Below are 24,718 nucleotides of genomic sequence, written 5' to 3' on the forward strand. Positions count from 1 at the left end.
TGCAAAGGAAATTAAAGGAGCTTTGCCAAGAGGTTATCGAGGAGAATTATGAAGACACCGCCACACGTAAAGCTTGAAAAAGAAATTCTGGCCACATAGCCAGAAGCAACACCCAAGAAGCAACCAGAAACACCCCCTCAAAGCTGTGGATCTATTCCTTCTATAGAATGGCTACTCATTAAGGTGCAGGCTGACTAATTGCCTACTCCCAGATGGTGATCCACCTATTGCCAATAATCGTTTGTTGCAGCCCTGACTCTGTGGACCTCTGCTCAAGAATGCCACAATTGCAAGGATTTGAGGAAAAGGGAAAGGGCAGCTGGGTTTACTCTAGATCCAAACATCACCTCTTTCCAATGGTTTCATGCAGACGTTTAGTACCAGAGCAGACAGAACAGAGCCCTATGGAGCCCAACAGATACCTCCACTTGAATAGCGCTAGAAGTCCATCTCTCTCCCTGTTTCCTGAAACTAACGCAAAAGTCAGGTGTAGGACCCCTGCAAGGCAGCGTTCCCTATTCCCAATCTTGTCGTCTATTCCAGAAGGACACTACAGTGAATGGTACCGACAGATACGGAAAAGCAGAGAATCAATAGTATCACACTTCCTCTGCCCCCCACGCAATAAAGGGTGCTTACATGGCCAAGACTATTTTTGCCACAAAGCCAGGCCTGAAAACAGATTAAATGTGTCCAGATAATCTAAGAGCACTTGGAGATGACCAACCACATGATCACCTTCCCCAATAAATTAAGATTAGAGGCACCTCGCCAGAAACTGGTAAGCACTGGAGAGCACTTCTCCCTGCGAAGAAGAGCCTATAAGCCTGACAGTTTCAGACACTACTTCACTGCCAGCAGGTATCAAGCACTGAGGAAGATGAATTCAGAGCACAAGTGGTTATATCAACCGCCCCAAAGACCTTTTCCACATCCTCAGTCCTCAATAATGGAAACTCATCCAAGCAATAAGAGGCAGCCAATGACTCCTGGGGTTGAGACTGTCACCCCTGAGAAGGCCAAGTTGACACAGATGCCAGAGATTTTATCCAAAAATTATTTTAAAAACATGCCACAGAGGCGACATCATAAAGAAAGCAAAATGGCTGCAGCTAAAACAAACAAACAACCTCCCCCCAAAAGAAACCCACGTTCCCCTCTACTCAAATAATGAAAACAAACACGCATAATAGAACAGGTGGATTGCGGCATTGTTTCACCTGACAAGAGTAAATATCACATTACCATGCAGTGTCAACTGGCATTTTATTTGCTTAAAAAGCAAGCAAACAAAAAGCAAATTTGAAAGAGAGCACTTAGTGGTGAGTCTGCTGGTATCAAAATATAAAAACAAACGGCAGTCCCGGGTTCTCTGCAATTGTAACTTAATGGCATAATATTTCAGTTTAATGCAAGGGAGACCTAGTAATGCCTCAGGGTAAGCAGACGTTTCTTAGTTTAGTTAAGAACCATACTATTTTTATAACATCGATGGGTCTACTCTTGAGTAAAACTTTTTTTGGGAGAAAACCCATACTATATTTAGGTTCCATACTGTTAACAGGTGGCACGGGTGGCACTGTGGTCTAAACCACAAAGCCTAGAGCTTGCCGATCAGAAGGTTGGAGGTTCGAATCCCCGCGACGGGGTGAGCTCCTGTTGCTCGATCCCTGCTCCTGCCAACCTAGCAGTTCGAAAGCACCTCAAAGTGCAAGTAGATAAATAGGTACCACTCCGGCGGGAAGGTAACCGGCGTTTCCGTGCGCTGCTCTGGTTCGCCAGAAGCGGCTTAGTCATGCTGGCCACATGACCCGGAAGCTGTCTGCAGACAAACGGCGGCTCCCTCGGCCAGTAAAGCGAGATGAGCGCTGCAACCGCAGAGTCGTCCACGACTGGACCTAATGTTCAGGGGTCCCTTTACCTTTACCTTTACTGTTAACAGGAACTGATGAAGGGACTGCACTGTAATGAATACTTCTGACACGCAGTGAGAATGGTTAAAGAAAACCGCATCCAATCAAACCCAACTTTATTGTATCTTAGCAGTTGCTGTTTCTGAATAACCCCCAATTTACTTCCAAGGGACTTGGATGGCTCCAATCCTGCCTTATATCCTCTGGATACAAGGTTTAACAGTTGTGGGGGCCAGAAGCTTCCTTAATGTGCAGAGACCCACTTGGAGACAGCCAGTCAAAATGTGTGTTCACCAATGACTCCCCCACCCCTCCCTGCAGGCTGACATCATGCTGATTTGAGAAGGCACTCCAAGCCAATGGGAATGAGCCCCTGGCTTTCTCCCCAGCTCCAAGCCAGCAGCAGCTCACACCTGTTTGTCATGTATGCTGCTCATACATTTCATTTACACAGCATTTGCCCCCAGGTTAAATTAGCTTGTATCTTAAGGCTGACCCCAGAAGTAAAACTAGAAGCAGATACCAGTTATCCTCTGATAGACACATAATACATCCTGTTAGCTACATGCAGGCATGAATAACCTATTTCTGCTCTGTATCCCTCTCACACGGGTTCAAGCTTAAGTCCATTCCATCCTGTTTCTGAATGAATTTGTGGTTGTTTTTTTAAAACTGCACAACAATTCCCCTTATTTTTTAATGCATTTATATTTTAATATGCACTGTAGTCCTTTTTTAAAGCTGACAGCTGCATCGTCAAGTCTGAAGAAATGCAGAAACCAAAGGAAACAACTGTGTCCTGACTTGATGTATCAACCCAGGAAGTGTAATTCTTGTCTGTTTGCTGAAAAAATGTGAACCAAGCTAGATCATTGAGTATTCCTAGCTAAAAGGCCTGTTGCAACGAAGCCTGCATAACAGAAACACACACTTATTGTACCCCTGCTTACCCTGTCTTCAGTCCCTTTCTCTTCCTCTATTGACTCACTTGTGTCTATTTTAGATGGTAAACTCCTTGAGGGAAGGCACCTGTCACCTCAGTCTTTGTAAAATGCCAGACACAGCATTGCTGCTGGCATACAAACAACAATAATGATACCATTTATTGGTGGCTGGCAGAAGATAGAGGAAATGGCAAGAATAAACAAAACCTAGAAGTCAGTGTCCAGAGTAGAGGAAAGGTGTGCAAGTGCCCTGCTGCCTCCCACCTAGTCCCAGGTCTGGGGACCACTGCCTGGATGCTGTGTCATTTAAACTGGCAGCATCCAACACATGGAAGCAGCTATGGTAAAGTCTTCCTGACATCAACATCTCCCAGGGGAAATGGCGGGGATCTCAATTTTTGCCTTTTTTACTTACGCTCAGTAGGATGACAGACTTGGCCCAGCATAAACCAGACCCATCCACCCCTTTTAGCAGTAGTAGTATTTCTGGCAATTGCTTAACCAAATATTTACTGATCTTGGCTGCAATAGTGTCAGGCTGCATGCACAGACCAAGCAAAGGATCAACCAGGTTAATTGCCACAAAATATGGAATCCCAACTGTCCATGGTAGGCTAGCAGGCCAAGCTACCATCAGTGAGAGCTTCAATTTCACAGTAAATGCTCCGCTGGGTCACATTCAGCAGCTGATGCTGACAGCCACCAAGTCTAGAGCAGAAATATTTGGGTTTCTTTATTGCAAGCTGAAGAATCTGCACTTAAGTGATTTTAAAAAACACCTTTTATGCATCCACTGGTGTAAGAGGATGCAAGCTTTTAAAGATACACTGAACTTGTGGTCAGTCAGAATGAAAAGGTAATAGTTCTCAGTCAAGGCTAATGCAAAACATACCAACAAATCACAGTTGTTGTTTTAATGGAAACAGAACAAAATGGACAAGCTGACCATTTGGGCTTCTGAAAGCACCTTAACACCTCAGTTTCTAACCTAGTCTGTCCCACCACACACCTATGACCAATGTTTCCTCTACCCTCAATTTTCACAAAACAAGGAGTCAAACAGTAGTAATCTTCACTGACTTGTCCAAGATCACATAGGAACTTCCAAATGGCAGCAGAAGAGGATCCCCAGCAACATGCAGTTGGTACCATAACTATCATTACATTCACAACTGCATTGCAATGTACGGTACTGAAAATATGCAAAATAAGGTTACTGTTTGTGGCACTTCAGAGAATTCGACTCAGTGGCAGAACAAATGCTTTGCCTTTGGAGAGATCCTTTGGATAGGGTCCTTTTGCAGCTTGGAATCCCTTTTTGTTTTAACCACCCTTAACAACTGTGGGGGAGAGATGGGGTTAACCCCTTTCCTTCAGTGCCATTTCCCCCTCCGAAAATGATCCTATATCCGGCTTTGTCCTGTTCGGAGAAACTGATCTGATCATGGGTCTCCATAATTTAATCTTGCCAGGGCCTAAAAGTTTTTGTGCAAGACATGGAAATGAAGACAGAAATGGTGGAACATTTGGAAAATGTTGTAACAGTGAATGTGACAGGTCTCTGTCAGTGGGGAAAATCTAAAATACTCTTAAGAGGCCTTGTTTTATAAGAATAAAAGTTGGTGGGAAGCTTTCCCAACTCTTTAGAATTCAGGAATGGTTAACCAAATAAACCTGGCAGTATAGATTATCCTAGGTAGTTTTTAAGGCTGTACTTGCTTCCTTGAGGTCTAAAATATTTCTACCATAAGACCTTGTTTTCTTTTGGTTTCTATTGATTTTTTTTAAAAAAATGAAGCTGCCTTAAACTTGGTTTTCTTAATTAACCTTAGAAAGGCTGTTTCCCCATCATTTCCCTTGTACGCAATTACAGAATGCAGGGCAAGGTGGCATAACCTCACACTTTGCGACCCGCATTAATGAATTTAACATGCAGTGCAACAGTTTCCTTGCTGTGGTCTCCAGGTGGGCCTTTGCTATTAGCAAGCAGCAAGCTCACCGGTCAGAAATTGGCTCCCCAGCCCTACTTATCCTGAGGTGGATAAGATGCAGGGGGGAGGGGGGCAGACACCATACACTTTGTGGAATCTCCAGTTTAAGCTTGAAGCGTTGCTGGCATAAAAACAAAATCCAGGGCGTTTGGTTTCAGTGACTGCCTGTTGATAGTGGCAGAGATGAAATGCGAGGGGCTGCTCATTATCGGCAGGAGGGGATGTTTAAAAGCCAGCCAGCCTACCATTTCAAAACCTCAGGAGTTCTCAAAGTGACGACTGGCGGTATTAAACACGGACAGAACAGAGATTGCTAAAAGCAGCAGATCCGACAGCTGCACAAAATGGAAGAAGAGGGGAAGAGAAACAAACAAGAGGGAAGGTATTAGGTGAAGCCTCATCTCTGTGCAGAGTGAAAGAGAGAGAGAGAGAGAGAGAGAGAGAGAGAGAGAGAGAGAGAGAGAGAGAGAGAGAGACTCTTCTACAAACAAACTCAACTTTGGGGGGCAGGCGGGGAGAAAGACGTGCCTTACAAAAGGGAAGTAAAATACCTAATTGTGTGCTGTTTCAAAGGAATTCTGTTTACAAATAACCAGTACCAATTAAAACCCAAAATGAAATCAGGTTCTCTCTCCCCCCCCCCATTTATTTCAGTAAACCTGAAAGAAAATGACACCTTGAGCACTACCAAAAGGTCCTCCATTTAGAGACTTTGTTGTTGTTGTTGTCTCAGTTGAATTATGGACTTGCAGTGCAAACCTATGCATGCTTTGCTCATGAGTAAGTTCCCTAATAGGATGTGTTTGGAATTTTCTTTTCTTTTGCTTGATTAAATTATACATATTAAAATTTCACGTACCTGGGAACTGATAACTGTAACTGGGGGCAAATCCAGGGTATCCTCGGCCATAGGTCGCGACAAAATTCGGATAACCTTGAATGTAGAAGTGTTTGAGAGAGAGAGAGAAGAATAAGATTTAAATGTTGGATCTTAAGTTGCACAAATACCAACAGGTTATACTCAACCAAGTTTTACTCAGAGGATAACAACTGAAATTAATGGGCCCAAGTTAGTCATGCCCATTATTTTCAATGGGGCTACTCGGAGTAGGACTAGCACTGGATACAGTCAAATTACACCAAAGACAGGTGAAGAATAATAGAATCATAGAATTGTAGAGTTGGAAGGGACCCCCAAGGACCGTCTAGTCCAGCCCCCTGCAATGCAGGAATACATGACTCATGGCCATCCAACTTCTGCTTACAAACTTCCAATGAAGGAGAGAAAACTGACTTCGTACAAAACATTACAAGATTACTGTTCCTGTACAGAATTAATAACAAGTTAATGCTCAGCATTTACTGTATTTTTCGCCCCATAGGGCGCTCCGGCCCATAGGACACACCTAGGTTTTTTTGGAGGGGGGATAAAGAAAAAAAATATATTCCCCCCCCAGGCGCGGGGCTGGGGCGGGGGAAGCCCGAGCTTCCCCCGACCCCAGCCCCCAGAACAGGCAGCTCTCCGCAAGCCTTGGGAGACCGGCGCGACTTCCCGCCGGGCTCCCACGCCTTGCGGATATCTGCCTGAAGCCCAAACCAGGTCGGGGAACAGCAGGATGGCGGCGCTCCGCCTCCCCGCTGTCCCCCGAGCTTGTGGGGCTGGTGACGGGGAGAAGCACACTTCTCCCCGCCGCCAGCCTCCAAACCAGGTCGGGGAACCGAAGCCCGGGGCACGCTGTGCAGCACGCCCCAGGCTTCGAGATGCAGGCTGCTATCCGCAAGCCTAGGGAGCCCAACGGGAACTCCCGCGGGCTCCCAAGGCTTGCGGAGAGCTTCCTGAAGCCTGCATTCACCCCATAGGACGCACACACATTTCCCCTTCATTTTTGGAGGGGAAAAAGTGCGTCCTATAGGGCGAAAAATACGGTATATATGACGTCAGCATACTCAAAGTGCTTCACACATAATATCTGAATAATCCTTACAACAATCTGTAAAGTAGGCCTGTTCTATATTATATTGCCCATCTTGCAGGTGGCAAAGGGAGGCTGGTGCTTTGCCACTTTGCCTGCAGCATATGTTTCCTCTACACCCTGAGCCACAGCCCTCAAAAATGAAACACTGGGAGACTGGCATCATTTTCTTGGTCACCCCCCCCCCCCGCGCCTATCTCCTTGTCTGAGGCCTGCTACTCATAATTAAAATGCACTCGAGTAGCTCAAGTCCAAGGACTGTGCCTACTTTTCTCAGCTGGGAAGAGTAAATGCCAAACGCTTAGGCTAAGCACATAACACAGGTTTGCTCTGACATTTGGAGAGCTTACAACAAATGTACTTTGCTTCAGAACTATTGACAGTTGGAGATTAAGGTACTAGTAATGCTTCATCCCGAGAGTGTGAAGGACAACTGTTAACGCAGCCAAGAGTCAGAGGCAGCAAGATCAAGGAGCTGGGAAGACCAAGAGATTTTAATTTGACCAGAAACTGAAATTCAACAAAGGGACCACAAGTTGCCTTCATGGAACACAGGCAGTTGCACCCGCAACATCGCAAAGTGTATCTCGGTAGCACACACACTCTCTGTAAGAGTGAAATTAAACCATTACAAGAGAAACACAAGGCTCCCATATATCCCTCATGGTGCTAATAATCAGGACCTGGGGACATTTAACAGAGAGAATCTGCAAGGTTCCTATACAGTGGTACCTTGGGTTAAGTACTTGATTCATTCTGGATGTCTGTTCTTAACCTGAAACTGTTCTTAACCTGAAGCACCACTTTAGCTAATGGGGCCTCCCGCTGCCGCCATGCCTCTGCCGCCCGATTTCTGTTCTCATCCTGAAGCAAAGTTCTTAACCTGAGTTACTATTTCTGGGTTAGCGGTGTCTGTAACCTGAAGCATCTGTAACCTGAAGCGTATGTAACCCGAGGTACCACTGTATATGTATCATGGTTCCCCTCTCGAGTAGTTACCGTATTTTTCGTCCCATAGGGCGTACTGGCCCATAGGACGCACCTAGTTTTTTGGGGGGGAAATAAGGGGGGGGGATTATTTCCCCCCCAGGCGCGGGGCTGGGGCGGGGGAAGCCTGAGCTTCCCCCGACCCCAGCCCCCAGAACAGGCAGCTCTCCGCAACGCGGTGGGAGAGCTGCGCGACTTCGCACAGCTCTCCCACTGCTTGCCGAGAGCTGCGTGAAGCCCGAAGCCTGGGGGCGCTGAGCTCAGCGCCCCCCAGGCTTCTGGGTGCAGGCAGCTCTCCGCAAGCGGTGGGAGAGCTGCGCGACTTTGCACCGACCCCTCTCGCTCTGACCCCTTTCGCTCTCCAGGCTTCAGCGAAAGCCTGCATTCGCCCCATAGGACGCACAAACATTTCCCCTTCATTTTTGGAGGGGGAAAAGTGCGTCCTATAGGGCGAAAAATACGGTATATTTTGGAGCCTGGTAAGGGGAAAGAGCCTCAGATTTTTGATGGGGAGAACTGACAGACATGGGAAGGGTTAAGATCCCCCTCTTTCTCCTACCCACCCATCTTTCTTTAGAAGCTGTCCTGGACCTCACTTTTCTGCTCTGATGGCAGTTGCCTGGCGTGCTCTAGTCCTTGGGGTCATGAAGAGTCGGGCACGACTAAACAACTAATCAAAAATAGTGATTAAATGACTGCACGCTCAAAACTAGCTTCTGATGGGAGCTGGCCTTACTAGAGAGCTTTCCGATACTCTGACCAGAGAGCCTGGTGGGTGTGCAATGGCAGTAGAGCCCACAGGAGCCTGCCACTCTGAGGCAACCCTGATGCCTGGTATAGAATGGCTTGCCCCTGGCACAGGCAAATTGGAAGAACCAAGGCCAGAACAATGAATTGGGCAGCAGAGGCACTTTGATGGGTGTTTTGGCCTGACAAGAACTTTAATTCCTTGTGGCACACTAGTATTTCTGTCATGCTCCGGCAGACAGTGTGAGAACTTCTGTCCTGGGATAACACACACACTTTTTAAAGATGAAAGTAGCCAACCTCTGTTCTTGAGAGCAGGGGTTTATTGCAAAAGTGCTTTCTGCATTTTATCTGGGCAAATCTTTCCATTGGTTTTAACCGAGATCAAGCTCGTGGAGTGCCCTGTTACCAAATGTAAATTTTGTTCTTTTGCTGAGGTTTCATCCCTTCAATTGTGTTCATTTTTACAGAGCTGTTGCACTGCAATGCAACATGCTCAATTATTTTGCCAACATAGCATGTCCCCTCCATTTCAGATGAGATTTAGACGTCCATATTGTTTGCTATTAATCATCATTTAGAGGTGGAACATTAAACGCTTGGATGAATTTTGATTACTAATTATGACGGGATGGATCTGTGCACGCAAAGCAAAATAGCAATGGCCAAACAAGGCACTCTAGCTTTAAATGCACGCGAACACCCTGTTTGTCTCCTTAACATGCATTTCACAATGCAAATCCTGCCAGAAATTTACTGGATCGTTCAGAGGCAAGTTTTGCAAACTGTCTCTTTGAATAACAATATTGATAAAATGCAGTTCTGACCAAGGCACCAGCATCCACCAGGACCAAAAAACTCATAGTAAAGTGCTGTTTTGAAACCAGATACTATTTTACTCCTTAATGATGGCTCACTTCAGGGTCAATGGAGTAATGAGTTTGTCACACTGAATTTGAGGCGCTCGGTTCTAAAAATTAACGGCTGGACCACATAACAATATAGTCACTCCCTATGGTTTCCCCAGTAGTGATGTATGGAAGTGAGAGCTGGATCATAAAGAAGGCTGAATTGATGCTTTTGAATTATGGTGCTGGAGCAGACTCTTGAGAGTCCCATGGACTGCAAGAAGAACAAACCTATCATTCTTAAGGAAATCAGCCCTGAGTTCTCACTGGAAGGACAGATCCTCAAGCTGAGGCTCCAATACTCTGGCAACCTCATGAGAGGAGAAGACTCCCTGGAAAAGACCCTGATGTTGGGAAAGATTGAGGGCACAAGGAGAATGGGGCCGACAGAGGACGAGATGGTTGGACAGTGTTCTCTAAGCTACTACATGGGTTTGACCAAACTGCAGGAGCCAGTGGAAGACAGGAGTGCCTGGCGTGCTCTGGTCCATGGGGTCACGAAGAGTCGGACACGACTAAACGACTAAACAACAAGAAGTAAAGGGGTGGGATATACAAGCACTGTTCCCAGAACAGTTCATGGGCAGATTCACATATTTAATTTTCCAAGCACCAAACTGCTCCTGTGGGTGATCCCTATGAAAATATATTGTGCAAATATGGAATCCATATCTACAGCATATGCTCCCACTGTTATTGTTTACCTGGCTTATTTTCTGGTTTTGTTTGTTTGGACCTGTCTCTGGCAAATGTCCCTCTTTTTGCCTTTCGGGAATACTGTGTCAAATGTAATTAATGTGTGTTCTTAGAGTTGTTATTTTCTAGGGTTCAGCTTCCACCCCAAGTTCTCAGAGTTATGAAGCTACATCTTGTCTCAAAAGCACATGCGTGTATATGCAGACAAATGAACATTACGGTGCTACAGAGGACACAGCCTGTCATTGTGCATGCCTTGATAAATAACTGTAGGATAATTATATTCTAACCCCCACAAAACATGGGAAGCTGCCTAATACTGAAGTCAGACCACTGGTCCATCTAGTTCAGCTGAGAGCCAGTGTGGTGTAGTGGTTAAGAGCGGTAGCCTCATAATCTGGGGAACCAGGTTCGTGTCTCTGCTCCTCCACATGCAGCTGCTGGGTGACCTTGGGCCAGTCACACTTCTCTGAAGTCTCTCAGCCCCACTCACCTCACAGAGTGTTTGTTGTGGGGGAGGAAGGGAAAGGAGAATGTTAGCCGCTTTGAGACTCCTTAGGGTAGTGATAAAGCGGGATATCAAATCCAAACTCTTCTTCTTCTTCTTCTTCTTCAGTATTGTCTACACTGACTGGCAGCAACTTTCCAGGGTATGAGGCAGGATTCTCCCCCGGCCACACCTGGAGATGCTGAGGATTGAACCTGAGACCTTCTGCATGCAAAGCAGATGCTCTACCATTGACAAACCTTTCGCTAACAAATAGCCTTTGAGCTTTTAAAACAGTGCAGGCAAATAATTGTAAAGCAAATAAGAGCAGTCAGAGTAGTGCTGTAATATGATGGTGAGAAGATGGTTTGGGCATATTTTCAGAAGTGAAATATTGGAGAATAAGGTATTGCTCCTCTTCCATTCAACTCTCCAGAGCTGGATCTTGTGTGAAGGTTGGCATGAAGAGACATTTTTAAGGTACATTTTCCTCATCATTTCTGAGTATGTTTGCAGAATGACTTTTCCAGCATACAGATGCCAAACTGGCCTTACAAAGGGTTAGTAATGTGTGCAGGTCATGGCTCAGCACGACTCCTGAGTCCTCCAATCCACTTTTACAGGGTTTTCAACAAATGCTGAGCCAGTTAGGAATATGCGATGCACACAAATACTAGGAAAAGGGGGACAACACAACAACATGAGGAAACAATACTAAAAATCACCTTCGAAGCTAACCTACGTGGAGATACAGTCGTACTTTGGATTTCAAACAGCTTAGTTCTTGAACATTTTGGCTCCTGAACACTGCCAGCCCGGAAGTGACTGTTCCGGTTTGTGAACTATTTTTGGAAGCCGAATGTCTGACGGGGCTTCTGCGGCTTCCAATTGGCTGCAAGAGCTTCCTGCAGCCAATCGGAAGCCATGCTTTGGTTTCCAAATGTTTTGGAAGTTTAAGAGACTTCCGGAACAGATGCCATTTGACTTCCAAGGTACGACTGTGCTGTAATGTTACAAGTACAAAACTTCTGGAGGGGCAGCCTGAATTGAAGGAATGGCAAGACGGTAAGTGTTAACCCCTTTCCTGGTCCAAATTGCTATTCCCCAAGTGCCTTTTCCTCCTGTGGGGAAACACATGTTTTTCATTGACTCTGCAAAGAGAAAAAGCCACAGGTGGTGTTGGGGAGAATCTAGAAACAATAGGTAAGGACCAACATTCTCTGGTTCTGATCAATTCTCTAAAAGTGCTTTTTCTTGCTTAAAATGAACTCGCTGCCTATTGATATCAAGCAGGTGCCTTTACTGTATTATTTTCAGTGCTTATGAAAAACATTCTTGTTTAGATAATAATGATAATGATAATGATAATGATAATGATAATAATAATTTATTATTTATACCCTGCCCATCTGGCTGAGTTTCCCAGCCACTCTGGGTGGCTAGACAAGCTTACCCAGATGCGGGTAGCGCTGTGGGTTAAACCACAGAGCCTAGGACTTGCCGATCAGCAGGTCGGTGGTTCGAATTCCCGTGACGGGGTGAGCTCCCGTTGCTCAGTCCCTGCTCCTGCCAACCTAGCAGTTTGAAAGCACGTCAAAGTGCAAGTAGATAAATAGGTACCGCTCTGGCAGGAAGGTAAACAGCGTTTACGGTAAACGGCTGCTCTGGTTCGCCAGAAGTGGCTTAGTCATGCTGGCCACATGACCCAGATGCTGTACGCCGGCTCCCTTGGCCGATAAAGCGAGATGAGCACCTCAACCCCAGAGTCGGCCATGACTGGACCTAATGGTCAGGGGCCCCTTTACCTTTATCCAGATGCTTAGAAAGTTGATGTGCATTTTAACCTGTTTCAGTATTTTAACTTTTTGTATATTTTAACCTATTGTGGTATATTTTTCTTGATTTTACTGCTTTACCTTGTTGCAAACTGCTCTGAGGTTTGTTTTTACAGTCGAGCAGCGCATACATTTAATGAAATAAATAACTACATAAAATGGGAGGGACATTACAAAACCGAATGCCTAGATTGGTCCTCACACATTGCATTTTCTTAGAGTGCAGGACACAGCCATGTGTTTTATGAATCGGCTCCCCAACTTCAGTTCCTACATGAAAAGGGGAACAGGTATACTTTATCTGTTATGAGCCTTAGGTGGCAAGATGATCAGAGTAAGAAAAATCTTGCGCCAGAACACACGGACTACAATACTTCCTTCAATTTAAAAGCAAAAGAGAAAGAGAGGCTCAAAACCAATCAACCAGGATCACCGAATAACCACAAGCACACCTGTGTCACTCCCCCCTCCCTCCCACCAGCCCCTTGCTTCATACTTCCTTGAAACTGCATCACTTCCAACAACAAAGACAAAATATACAGCTGACTGGATAGTGGTTCTCATCCATATATCCCATCACAGAACATTTCTCGAGGTCAGGCAGATGAAATCATAAATTTATAATACAACATTACTTCAATTTTCCTCTTCATTTGCCGCTGCAGTGCCCAGCTCTGCTCTAACGAGTCAGAGCCTGATCCGCACGGGGGGAAATTGGCTGGCTGAATATCAATAGCACATTAACACCATGCCCATGTGGATGCTTCATCAAGCCAAATTATGGGCAGGCAGGCCGATCCGCCATTTCCCATTTAGCCGCCATTCTTGCCTTGCAATGGGTACTGAGCAATTTATTTGCTTCAGTACTTCTGGCGAATGATCAATCTTGCAGTAATTATCTCTTGTCACTAAACTGAAAAATCAAGGCTTTGCCTCGATTACCTCCCTTGAAGAGAGAACTTCCTATCCATGAAAGTAGAGACCTAAATCAACAATCAAACATGCTTTTCACAACACAACTTCTTTCTCCACTCTTTCTCCTTTGCCCGGAGACAGAAACACTGGGGCAATCCTGCTCTTCAGACGGCAGTGGCAAGATAGGAAACACTGCAGATTTTCAGGCTAGTGTGGGCATGCAACCAACACTGGCACTGTTCCCTAGAACTTGGGGACCACACCCCTGAAATGCCAAGTCTTGGGATTCAATACAAGTTTACTGTCACTTTTTATAGGAGACTTCTGTCATTTGTAGTGCTACATTCTAAAGTGACTCGAGCACCAAGTTAATGGCAGCAAGAAGCTTCTCAAACTGCCCACTACAACCAGCCCAACATACAGCATAGTGGGAAATTAAAACGGAAGCTTCCAGCCCATTGCTGCCAGCAGGTAAGCCTGCTGGGAGGCACACTGGCACACTCAAAAGCTCAACACAATGTCTGAGAGAGGAGCTGAAAAGTGGTCCTGAGAAGAAAGTGGGAAAATTCTGGGAAGTGCCGCTAAATCGGGGACTGCGTAGCATTAAACATGATGCAAACGTCCCCAAAATGCTGGACTTGATGTGAGAGTGCAAAGCATAAGGAATCCGTTTCCAGACGAGAGGAACTCTCCGTCACAGACAGGAGGATCTTTATAAGCTTTGCAACATGACGGTCACCATTGCCCAACCATAATGAGAAGCCTGGTTGTAAATGGGTTGTGTGCATCAGTACTGCACAGATGCAGCCAGAAAGCCGGTACAGGTGCTACTGGCTGTGTCTACACATTGCCTGATTCTCACTGACCTTTTGCTGTGGGATTGTGTGCCCACGTGTGGCCCCAGTAACAATTCCAGCCAGCTCAAATGGAGAAGAGGAGCCTGGTCCTTGCTGCACACCAGGCAAGAAAGAGGTGGCAGGGCTCAAAAACTACCCCAACTCTGCTGCCCCTCTCTCAGACACCCTGCCTCCTGCTCAGCTGGGGCAAAGGGAGAATAAGCAGATCTGGAAAGGCTTCCTGGATCTCAAATGCCACCCCTGTGGGGCAACCCTCCGAGGCAGCAGGATGCATGATAATGCTTTGCTAAGTGGACGGCTGCCAGAGTTCCCCAGTGTGAACGTGAGTGTTCAACATTTGGCTCCTGGAAAATCAACTCTTCCCCTCTATCCGCCTTCTCATTCAGATAAGAATGCAGCTCCACTGCCGAGAGTACCAGCTCCGTTTTGTCAAGGAAAGAATAATTTGCTTGTATCGATTTTGAAATCAAGGATCGGAAGCCTGACATGTCCAGACCCTTTCAAACTTAACAGCTGAGTTCGTTTACCTTTCAATTTGCTGCAAGCTTTTTCCCCGAAGTGGGAAAACTAGCAGCCAGAGCCTATGCATGTTTACTTGGTGGAAAGTCCCACTAATTTCGGTGGGAATTAATCCCTAGTATATGTGCACAAGACATAGCCTTAATTGCTTAGTAAAAGCATTTTTTTCTTGCATCATGGTACCTAATACACTATTCACAAGGCCACATCTTGATTAAGACACTTTCCTATGTTGCACTGTTCCTGCTAAATCTTGCAGAATCCAAGGGTCCATGGGAGGGGTTGTCTACTGGACCCTCTCTAAAGAAAATGCTCAATGTGCAATGCCACCAGGAGGCAACAGCCGAGGAGGAGCCTTTGTCTTGGGGAAAATGGCCAGCTGAATTGGCCCTGGGGTTACAGTGAAATGGTGATTTATTTGCAGTTCTGAGTTCCCAAGCTAGTAGAACCTCATATCTTCCACCCATCTACTCGGAAAGAAAACTGCTTCCTTGTGACATTTCCCAAAAATTAAATCTCAGGTGCTGAAGCGAAACTGGGTTTGCAATGTTCAGATTTTTAGATGTACCCTTTGCGTGTTTTAAATGAACCTCAAGAGTATGCTTCAAGTGCCTGAGGCACCCCATCCTCCCTGCCATCTTAATCACCTAAACTATACTCCTGAAGTAAGACCAAGAAAAGGGAGGAGGGGGAGAGAGAGATTTCTCTTCTACTCAGCCTTTTCCTTCCTTTCGCTTAGCTCAAGCCACTGTCCCAATTTCCAGTTCTGCAAAAAATGTCACCTGGAAGTAACACTAAAAGCTAAGATTTGGGTGCCTGAGATGGTTTCTAATGGGACTTCAAGGCATCGAGGCTTTGGTGTACTCGTGCCAATGCCACCCTTGCCTTTGCTTTCTCTCATAAGGAGTATCTCCTCTACAAGAATGACTTTCTTTGAAGGGCACAAGCCTCTTTTATGCATGAATGCAGCCCAGCTAGATTGAACGTGTGCACTATTGCGGAGCTGTGGTCTGGCTCCCGCAGCAATATTAAAAAGTCAGTCAGAGACTTCCTGGAATTAAGACTTTCACATCAGGTAGTATTTCAGTGGTCCAGAGATATAAATTTTACTGGCTGAGCTTTTTTGTAGCCTGGGAGGGAAAGGAGGTGGTGAGTTAGAAGCTTTAGGTATTGTATTTAACAGATGGTCACAGCTAAGATGCCTGCCACTGCCGGGGGGGGGGGGTGGTCACAAAAGAAAGGAACCCTACGTTTTTGTATTGGAAAGGCGTGGCATATAAAAAAATCACATGCTCAAAGGACACCTTGAGACTGGGATGTGGGTCCATTACTTTTTTAAAAATAAGACCTATGTCCCAAGTTAAGGCCTTATCTTCATGAAGGATTAACCAAACATAACTTTTATTTTGTTCCACTACAGTCCCCTATGGAATTGGAGAGGCTGCTTGAACATATTGTAGAGGAGATTTCAATGTGCTAGGACTCCAGAGAGTAGGAAGTAAAGTAGGCATTCATGCATTTCCCCATCTGATTAAACAACTGAAAGCAGTACAAAAGTACATCCACACCTGCAAACTGGCTGCCATGCTTGGTTTCAACATCCCTGCGAACTGTATGCCAAATACACTTTGTACTAAAACAGACCACTATGAACAGCTGTTGGCTGTAAGATCAGAACTGGACCGATGTGCATCTAAGTGCGACCTCTCTGAACCTCAGCCCAGATGCTTCAAAGAGCAGCTCAAATTTGGCCCACTATGTAACTTCTAAGAGTCAAATGTAACTCACATCAGTATGATATCACATGGTCCCTGTAACAATCAGAGGGCCAACAGAGACCAGACATAGGGACAAATCTTCCAGATAATTAACCTATTGCTTGATTGCAACCAAGCCATGAGTTTCACATCTGACATGGGGGAGGGGGGCTAATCAAACTGGCATGCTGTTTTGTCTTTCTTCATCCAAGTTGTTGACACTGAAGCAGGGGCGCTGACTTGGGCCCCAGGTTATGGGTGCCCAATGGCACCTGTGATGTAACATGATGTCGTGACATCATGGCATCACATTGAGTCAGCGGCGCAGCGGCTCTTCTCATGGGGTCTCGGAGATTACATCCTGTTCAGAGGCCTGGCAGGGCCTCCAGCATCATCTGGGAGGCTGCATCAGGGCTCCAACACGTTTTTCAGTAACTGGAAGTTATGTCGGAGCCCCGTGTTGTGGATGCTAAGCACCCAGATTTTTTGTGGGTTCCCTGGCACCCAGGGCCCCCTAGACATGGCGCCTATGCACTGAACACTGATACAAGACTCCATGGCTAGTCTACCAAGACGCAGTTGGGGGAAGCTCCCAAATGAGCATAATTTCAGGCAGCCCTGACTTTATATCCTGTATGAAAACTCTCCACAGCTCATGTTGGTCACCAGCAGAGCTGCTGAGTACCAGACCCATTCTTTTGATATAAATGTTCTCTTCTACAGGCACCTTCTGACTAAATGTTTTGTATCTACACTCTAGCTTCTGGAATGACTCCTAAAGTAGCTGCCTAGAAAAAGCATTCAGTCAGAATGGGTCACCTATGTTAGTTCTTGAAAATCGATCCTGGGAACTGATTCTGCTTTTTAATCCAAGCTCAGGTTGGCCAAGCTGTATGGACTCCAGTCCTCACCAGCTTTGGAGGAAGGCTGGCTGCCAACCTGGAGACAATGCTTTCAAGGGTATAAAAAATAAAATAAACATACTTGGTTTCATTCTCCGAGAATCAGCAATGCAATTGTGCGACTAAAGGTCTTTGGCTAAATATCAGGCCACATCACAGTCTCCCTGTGCTAATTTTGCTTGATGAGTTAATTACACCCTTCTTCTGTTCATGGGTGGGATTTCACTGCTGTGCAACTGACGAGTAAGGAATGGAAAATTTTGATTGCATGCTGAGAATCCGCTGACAGCCGTCGACCTTGAAGCTGACTTGTTGGAGGCAACTAGGGACACATGCACATAATGGACAAGACAGACTCAGACTTATCTGCTGCAACTTGGCGGCTTCGTAATGATGCTACCTCAATAACCAAGAGCTGGGAAAGGGGTAGAGGGGGCCAGAGAAGAACTGGAGCAGATAGTTAAGCATCTGGCCTTCATCATGAATCAATCATTCATTCAGAGCAAGTCAGGGTGATTTAAAATCTAATAAGATCACATTAGGAGTCACCCTGCAAAAACCAGTGGAACAGAACCAATTTGGATCTCTTAATGAATCCATGCACTCTACATGCACTAACAGGCACCTGTGCGGCAAGAGATGATCTGCCAAAACCCATACATGCCATTTCTTTTCAACTGAGGTGCCAGCCTGCAGTTTCCACAAGCAGCTCTATTTTAATGTCTAAAATAATCCAAGAGCTAACCCAAATAGTACTGAGTCATAAATATGCCTCAGGGTCAAACCTTTCTTCTGATTAACAGTGGTAAGCTTGGCTTTGAATACCTTTCCAGATTTTTGGAGTGTGAATTGGTTTAAGGCAATTTAAATCAGCAATAAAATAATAGTAATCAATGATTTAAATGAGCAAGAAAAGGGGTAATTTAAATCAATTGATCACATCACATTTCTCCTAAACAATGGTGCGATTTTGACCACTGAACCATGCTAACTTAGAACTAAAGTAAATCATTTATATTATTTTAGTATTTACGTGTGAGATATTATTTATAGTGTTGTTGCATTCTCGCTATATACATCTGCCAGGCTTTACGTTTATTTATTTCCAGAAGCAGGGATGGGTAACCTGTGGGCCTCCACATGATGGACTCCACCTCCTGTCAGCCCTAGTCAGGATGGCCAGTTGTCAGGGATGATGGGAGTTGTAGTCCGGCAACATCTGGTGGGCACATAGTTACCAATATTATGCTCTACAGGTCTTGCTAGACTACAGCTCTCACCATCTCCAGCAGAACATAGACAATGATCAGGGATGGTGGAGTGCAACAATGCCCGGAGGGCACTGGAGGTTGCACACCCTGTACTGCAAAGCCTTTCACATGATCGGTCCCTGTGACAGTTTGTGAGCTTACATATGGGAACAGAGGGACCTGAGAACTGGACCATTTTGTCTTCCCTTCTTTTTTCCTAGTTTCTCCTTTCTCCACTCTCACAAAAACACAAAGAAAAAATGAAATGCCTACATCAAAGCTAATATGCTTTTATTCACATTGTTTCATATTAATCTAGTTACAGTGGTACCTCTAGTTACAAACTTAATTCGTTCCGGAGGTCTGTTCTTAACCTGAAACTGTTCTTAACTAGAGGCTTGCTTTTGCTAATGGGGCCTCTTGCTGCCGCTGCGCCGCTGGCACACAATTTCCGTTCTCATCCTGGGGCAAAGTTCTCAACTCGAGGTAACTCTTCCAGGTTAGCAGAGTTTGTAACCTGAAGCGTTTGTAACTCGAGGTATCACTGTATTTTTTGAATAAGGTGCGCAAGGCCCAGGACTTTCCCAGCGGTTGTGGAAGGAAAAGCCCAAGATTAGCTAGAATACTCAGGGCTCAGACAGAAGAGTGGCCAATGACTACCTCAATGATATTAAGAAAAGGAGGTGAGGAGAATCAATTGAACATTTAAGGAATGGGAGGTAGTGGGGTGGATAATCAGCATCTCCGCTGGGGTAGACCTATCTCCCCCCCCCCCCCCAGTTTTTAATATATATTTACAATCAAGCAGTTGTCAGGTAATATAGGAAGAACAGCTAAGGAGAAACAAATGAGAGCCAATTATAACTAAGATGACCTGCCACGCAAATAGAATTTCAGCATTAAATACCATTTATCCCATTTAATTAGTACTTTCTGGACACAATGGTCTGGGCTCAAATACCGTCCTCTCTCCTTGGAACTTCTAATTATTGCTACAACCACGCTATTATGTTTCTCGCTGGGCTTTCTCCATCTTCTGTGCCATTTAAAGCCATGAAGATTTTTAATTATCTGTGCTGAACTGTCAAATATACCTTTAAGAATGTGTGACTCAATTCTTTGGGGGTGGGGGGAAGAGGCGGAGGAAGAGAACAGTTTTAAGCATAATTCTGCTTTTGTGAATGTGTGTGGAAGGGCCCACTGAAAATATCCATTTAAATGCAAATTTGGGTATTCCAGAGTGTGCATGTGATCGCCTTTTAGCACAGAAAGGATAATTGAGCCCCCATCGTCCACACCGCTGTATCTTGCACAAGTCATGCAATTTTTGAACCCCCGAATCTTGGAACAGGCTGTTGCTGGCTGCTCATCTATTGCACACAACAGTTTAGGCAGCTCTGAGCTTTGGAATACGTACAGAAAACATAGACACATTCTTGTCAATGGCTCATCTATTGCACACTTACCCAACATTCCCATCCCTAGCATAAAAGCATCCATGGTATATGGTAATCCACGAGCCCTTCCTCTCGTCCCTGGCGGAAACATCACTTCTTTAGGTTGTGCTTTCTTACATTCCACCTATTAAGCAGAAACATGTACAAATGAGATGCAAATGAATTCATGTAAAATGTCAAATGCTGAACTGATCTGGTTAAGTTGTGGGGGAAGGGGGGTTATTTTTAGCATTGCTCTTCTGTAAAATGTGAACTTTAAAAATAGGCCAGCGGTGTAAAGTGATTTTCAAAGAGTAAATATGTGTAATGTGACTTCAGAAAGCAGACAGTACAAACCCAGCTAAGGCAGAGATAATGTGTGGATAGGTCACACAGCTAAAAGCTGCAACCCATAAGTTAAGCTGTATTAACTTTTAGTGTGTTTCTAAGTGGTTACTTCTTTGTGAAATAAACATGCAGCTATTGCTGTTTTGTTGTACAAGAAACAGGCTTATTTTCACTCCAAATGCTATTACGTTTATCATTTCTAATGCAATTGCCATACAGAGAATGACTGCAACAGACACCTGTTGATAATACCTGGGACACCAAAAACAAGTACTGCAACTTTACCACCCAGGACTACATTGGTTAGAGTAGTCCGCTGCTTAAACACTTATAAGCATGAGCGTTCGTGTAGACATACAAAACAATACACAGTGGACCACCAGCAAGGTTAACTTATCTCCACACACAAATTCCTGACAGCAGTAACTTCCTACTGTCTCTCCTACTGTTGTTTTGATTGATTAGCTCTTCCTTTCAAAACACTTCATTGTTCTGGAGAAATCAAAGGCCAGTTGCCAACACAACCTTATTGCAAAGCAATTCAGCGGTAACTTTCTACAAGCAAATATTGCCAACAGATTGGGTTTGTGCGGGAAGAAAATTCCTATTTGTGCTGGGGTTGGGATTCTGTGCAATGTACCAATAAAGGGTTATTCCTGGTACCTTTGGAAGCTTAATACCATTTTCATCACGTTGCAAGTGTCTGGCTATTAATAACCTTTGAAGAGTGCATAAGGCCAACTATGGCCAAAAGAAAATGGCAGGGCACAAGGTCAAACTAAGAACTATTTCTAGCTGCTGAAACCAGGTGGGATGCTTGGAGGGAAAAGGTGCTTTGATGTGAGCCAGGGAACAGACCAGGAGCAAGGAAGTGTTCTGGCAATTAGGTGCAAACTAGAAAATTTAGAGCATCCAATCTCAGGCTTGCCACCACATGTGAAAGAGACAGAGTGGAAAAGGTATGTCTGATTTTCACCTCACTTTTCACTTAGACCACCACTTAGGACCAAATTAGGCAAGTGTGATTGCATTTCAGGTCTCTGATTTGTTAAACAGAAGGCATGGCGGAGGGGGGGATGATCAGGACCAGGACTGCAGCATTAAGCTGTTTAAAAGGGATTTTAGTTAGAACTCTAGTGAAAGGAAACAGCTATGCCCCCACCCCACCCCAGCAGTCTCAATTCTGACCATTGCCTTCTCCAGCATGGCTGATACTTAACGAACAAAAGAAGATATGAAATGCAATCATGAAATTCACATATTATCTAGTTTGACTCTTGGTAACAAACTTGCCAAAATATGTAGTTCCTTCTCTGTAGCCCTGCAAAGTTTATCATAAATATCCTCAGCATACGTACCCCCTGCCTTCCCCATCCACTTCCTAATATATGAACTGAAAGCTACTGGGGTTCAAGTGAAATGCAGTCATTGAATCATATTGGAGAAAGCAGAGAAGCCCTGTCATCCTGCCATGGACAACTTTGAGCTGGCGCAAAATCGGCCCCTCCCCCCAACATCTCAAGAAACAGATAGCACTAAACCAGTCTTAACCTGCATGGTTGCACCACCTCATTTGCACAGTCCCATCCTGGGTTTGGTTTTGAAGAGAACAAGTGAGACCTGCAACAAGAGGTCACAGCAGGGGTGGGCACCACCACTTGCCTGTCCATCAGCTGACATCAGTGGATGACGTCAGCTGATGACCAGGGGTGCTTCTGTTCTTGCTGGGTGCTGCTTCGCCAAGATGTTCCCCAAAGCCAGCAGGATTGAAACCTCTGCTCATAAGCACAATTCCTGCAAAGCAACACCCCCCCCCAACCCACAGCTCACTTATCTGTCATCTGATGTCATCATGACACCAGATGATTGACAGAAAATAACCCTGCTCCCGTCAGAGTTGGCCAGCGGGGGTGGGATGATAAATAATAATAATAATAATAATAATAATAATAATAATAATAATAATAATAATTTGGGTTTCCCCAGCCACTCTGGGCAGCTCCCAACAGAATACAAAAGACACAATAAAAGATCAAACATTTGAAACTTCCCTAAACAGGGCTGCTTTCAGATGTTTTCTAAACGTCAGAGGGCATTCCCAGGGTGGGTGCCGCTACCAAGAAGGCCCTCTGCCTGCCCCCCCCCGCCACATACAATCAGCATTCTGTGGCTAGTGGGCCTGTTCCATCCTCATTGGACTATTTTTGGGGAGGGGGGATTGCCCCTTAGCATACTCCCCTAAATATTGTTCTACTTCTGCAAGTCTTGGGGTTCCTGCAGGCAGCCTGATAACTCCCTCTGGTTTCTCAGTAGCGCCATTTTGGCCATGTAGTCTTCATAACGCAGCACCTGAACTCACCACTGGGCAAAAACATCCAAATTTGCCAAATATCTCAAAGGATCTCTTATCCCGCAGAGATCGTTTTTTCTTTCGGCACTGTTTGCACACGAACTCTGCCATCGGAGCGAGGAAGGAAAGGTGGGCGGTACTTTGGAGGTGCAAAACAGGTAATTACACGAGACAGAACTGGCAATGTAGGATAATGCTGCTAACTGGCTCTATTTCTAATAGCCCTATCAGTAACAGTGCATCCATTGTCTTATGGTAACCAACCGTCTGTTCCTAGGCAACCCGATCAGCGAAAATTTCAGGTTTGTACAATTTTCATTTAGGTAACGTAAAGGTTAACTGACTGTAAATGGGAGTATTTTAAACAAAACCACCCACCCTTTCTCTCTCTCTCTCTCTCTCTCTCTCTCTCTCTCTCTCTCTCCCTCCCTCTCTCTCTTCCCACCCCACCCTAACCCACCGCCCTGCTGCAAAACCTCACGGCATATCTTATTTATTCAGCTTGCAACATTTCACAGAGCAACAAAGCTTCCATTCTGCCAGCAAACTGTCAAAATACTGGTTTCGTGCAAACTGCTCTGCCACAACCTTTGGTATGTCAGAAAAGAAACACCTCCAAGCTCCACCAATGGACATGCCATGCAAAGGTAATGTGAACAAGGTGAGCTTACTCTGCTGGGTGGGAAGAGAGCCAATTGGGAGGGAAAATAAGGGAGTGGGAAGGAGGAAGCCACAATGGCCCATCGAGTCAAAGGAGCTGCAGAAGCTAAAGAGAGGCACACTCTGTCAGGAGAACCAGGGGTGCTGGGAGGCTACACCCCCTGCCTCTCAGGAAGAATACTATGGAATATAAGAGTACAGGAACCTGCTTTATACTCAGCCAGACCACTGGTCCAGCTAGCTCAGTACTGACTACACTGATAGGCATCAGTTCTCCAGGGTTTCAGGCAGCGGTCTATCCCAGCCCTTCCTGGAGATGACAGGGATTGAACATGCGACCTTTTGCATACAAAGCAGATGCTCTACCACTGACCTTCACCCCTTCCCCAAACAGAGGTGATTGCTTCACAACAGATGGCAAGAGGGAGACCAACATGGCTCCTTTTGTCAGCTAATGAAGCAGCTGTCCCAATGCTTGCTTTCCTCTTCCCTCCTCATTCCAGTGCTTAGAACATTTTAGGTGCTTTAGAAGTACTTAAATAAATAAATAATCAGCAACCACCCAGCAGCTGGCCCCACAACGTTGGTTCCTGCAGGTAGCAATAGGTGTTGGGTGGCCTAGTAAATGTCTCAGGTGACAGCAGGTCCACTCAGCTACCCAAGAGAGGCCTGTCGTCTGTGAATATGGGCAGCGGCATGTGCAGGCTAACTTATGGCAGAAAAACATGCACATCTTTGTTGGGGTGCAGTGGGCAAAGTGGTCAGATATTGACTGGGCTAAAATCTGTACTCAGACATGAATCTCTCCCTCTCCCTGTCTAATGCCACAAAAACATGGTGACCCTCAATATTTTCTCTGGCAAGGCCCAGAATTTTAGCCAAAGGGCCCAAGGACTGGCAGGCACCAGGGTAGCTGCTCAAGGATGCCCTGTGTCAGCGGCTGGCCTGACCAATTCAAGGCTAGCAACGTCCTCTCTGGAAACCAGAAGCTAAACTTTTGCAAAACACACTTTCTGTTTATTGTTTTAATCTGAGAATACTAAACCCTAGTCAGCTGAAGTTGTTTTCTTCAAATCAAATTATCCTGGAGTGATCAGCAGAGGTGTATCCATTAACACCTGAGCTGTATTACTTTTGCACCTGCCCACTGCTTGTATGCCATGGGGTCATCAGTTACATCTCCTAGCCATGTCTATTTCAAGTCACTCAGATCAATATACAGTGGTACCTCGGTTTACGAACT

General features: G+C 45.3%; 1 protein-coding gene across 50 annotated transcripts in view; it reads right to left on the minus strand.

The window, feature by feature from the left end:
• Nucleotides 1-24,718, minus strand: part of MSI2 (musashi RNA binding protein 2) — a 451,089-nt gene that overhangs the window by 70,066 nt on the left and 356,305 nt on the right. For all 50 annotated transcript variants that reach the window (XR_014541936.1, XR_014541937.1, XM_083587795.1 and 47 more), the window contains 2 exons: nucleotides 20,148-20,262; nucleotides 5,708-5,782 (listed from right to left, as the gene is read on the minus strand). Coding sequence is in view for 48 of the 50 variants with exons in the window: in XM_083587795.1 (XP_083443921.1) it covers nucleotides 5,708-5,782; nucleotides 20,148-20,262 (190 nt within the window). In the remaining 2 variants the exon portion in view is untranslated. The remainder of the gene's footprint in view (nucleotides 1-5,707; nucleotides 5,783-20,147; nucleotides 20,263-24,718) is intronic.

Source organism: Podarcis filfolensis (genome assembly GCF_964270895.1).
Source record: "Podarcis filfolensis genome assembly, chromosome: 15".
In the NCBI taxonomy this organism is placed as follows: domain Eukaryota; kingdom Metazoa; phylum Chordata; class Lepidosauria; order Squamata; family Lacertidae; genus Podarcis; species Podarcis filfolensis.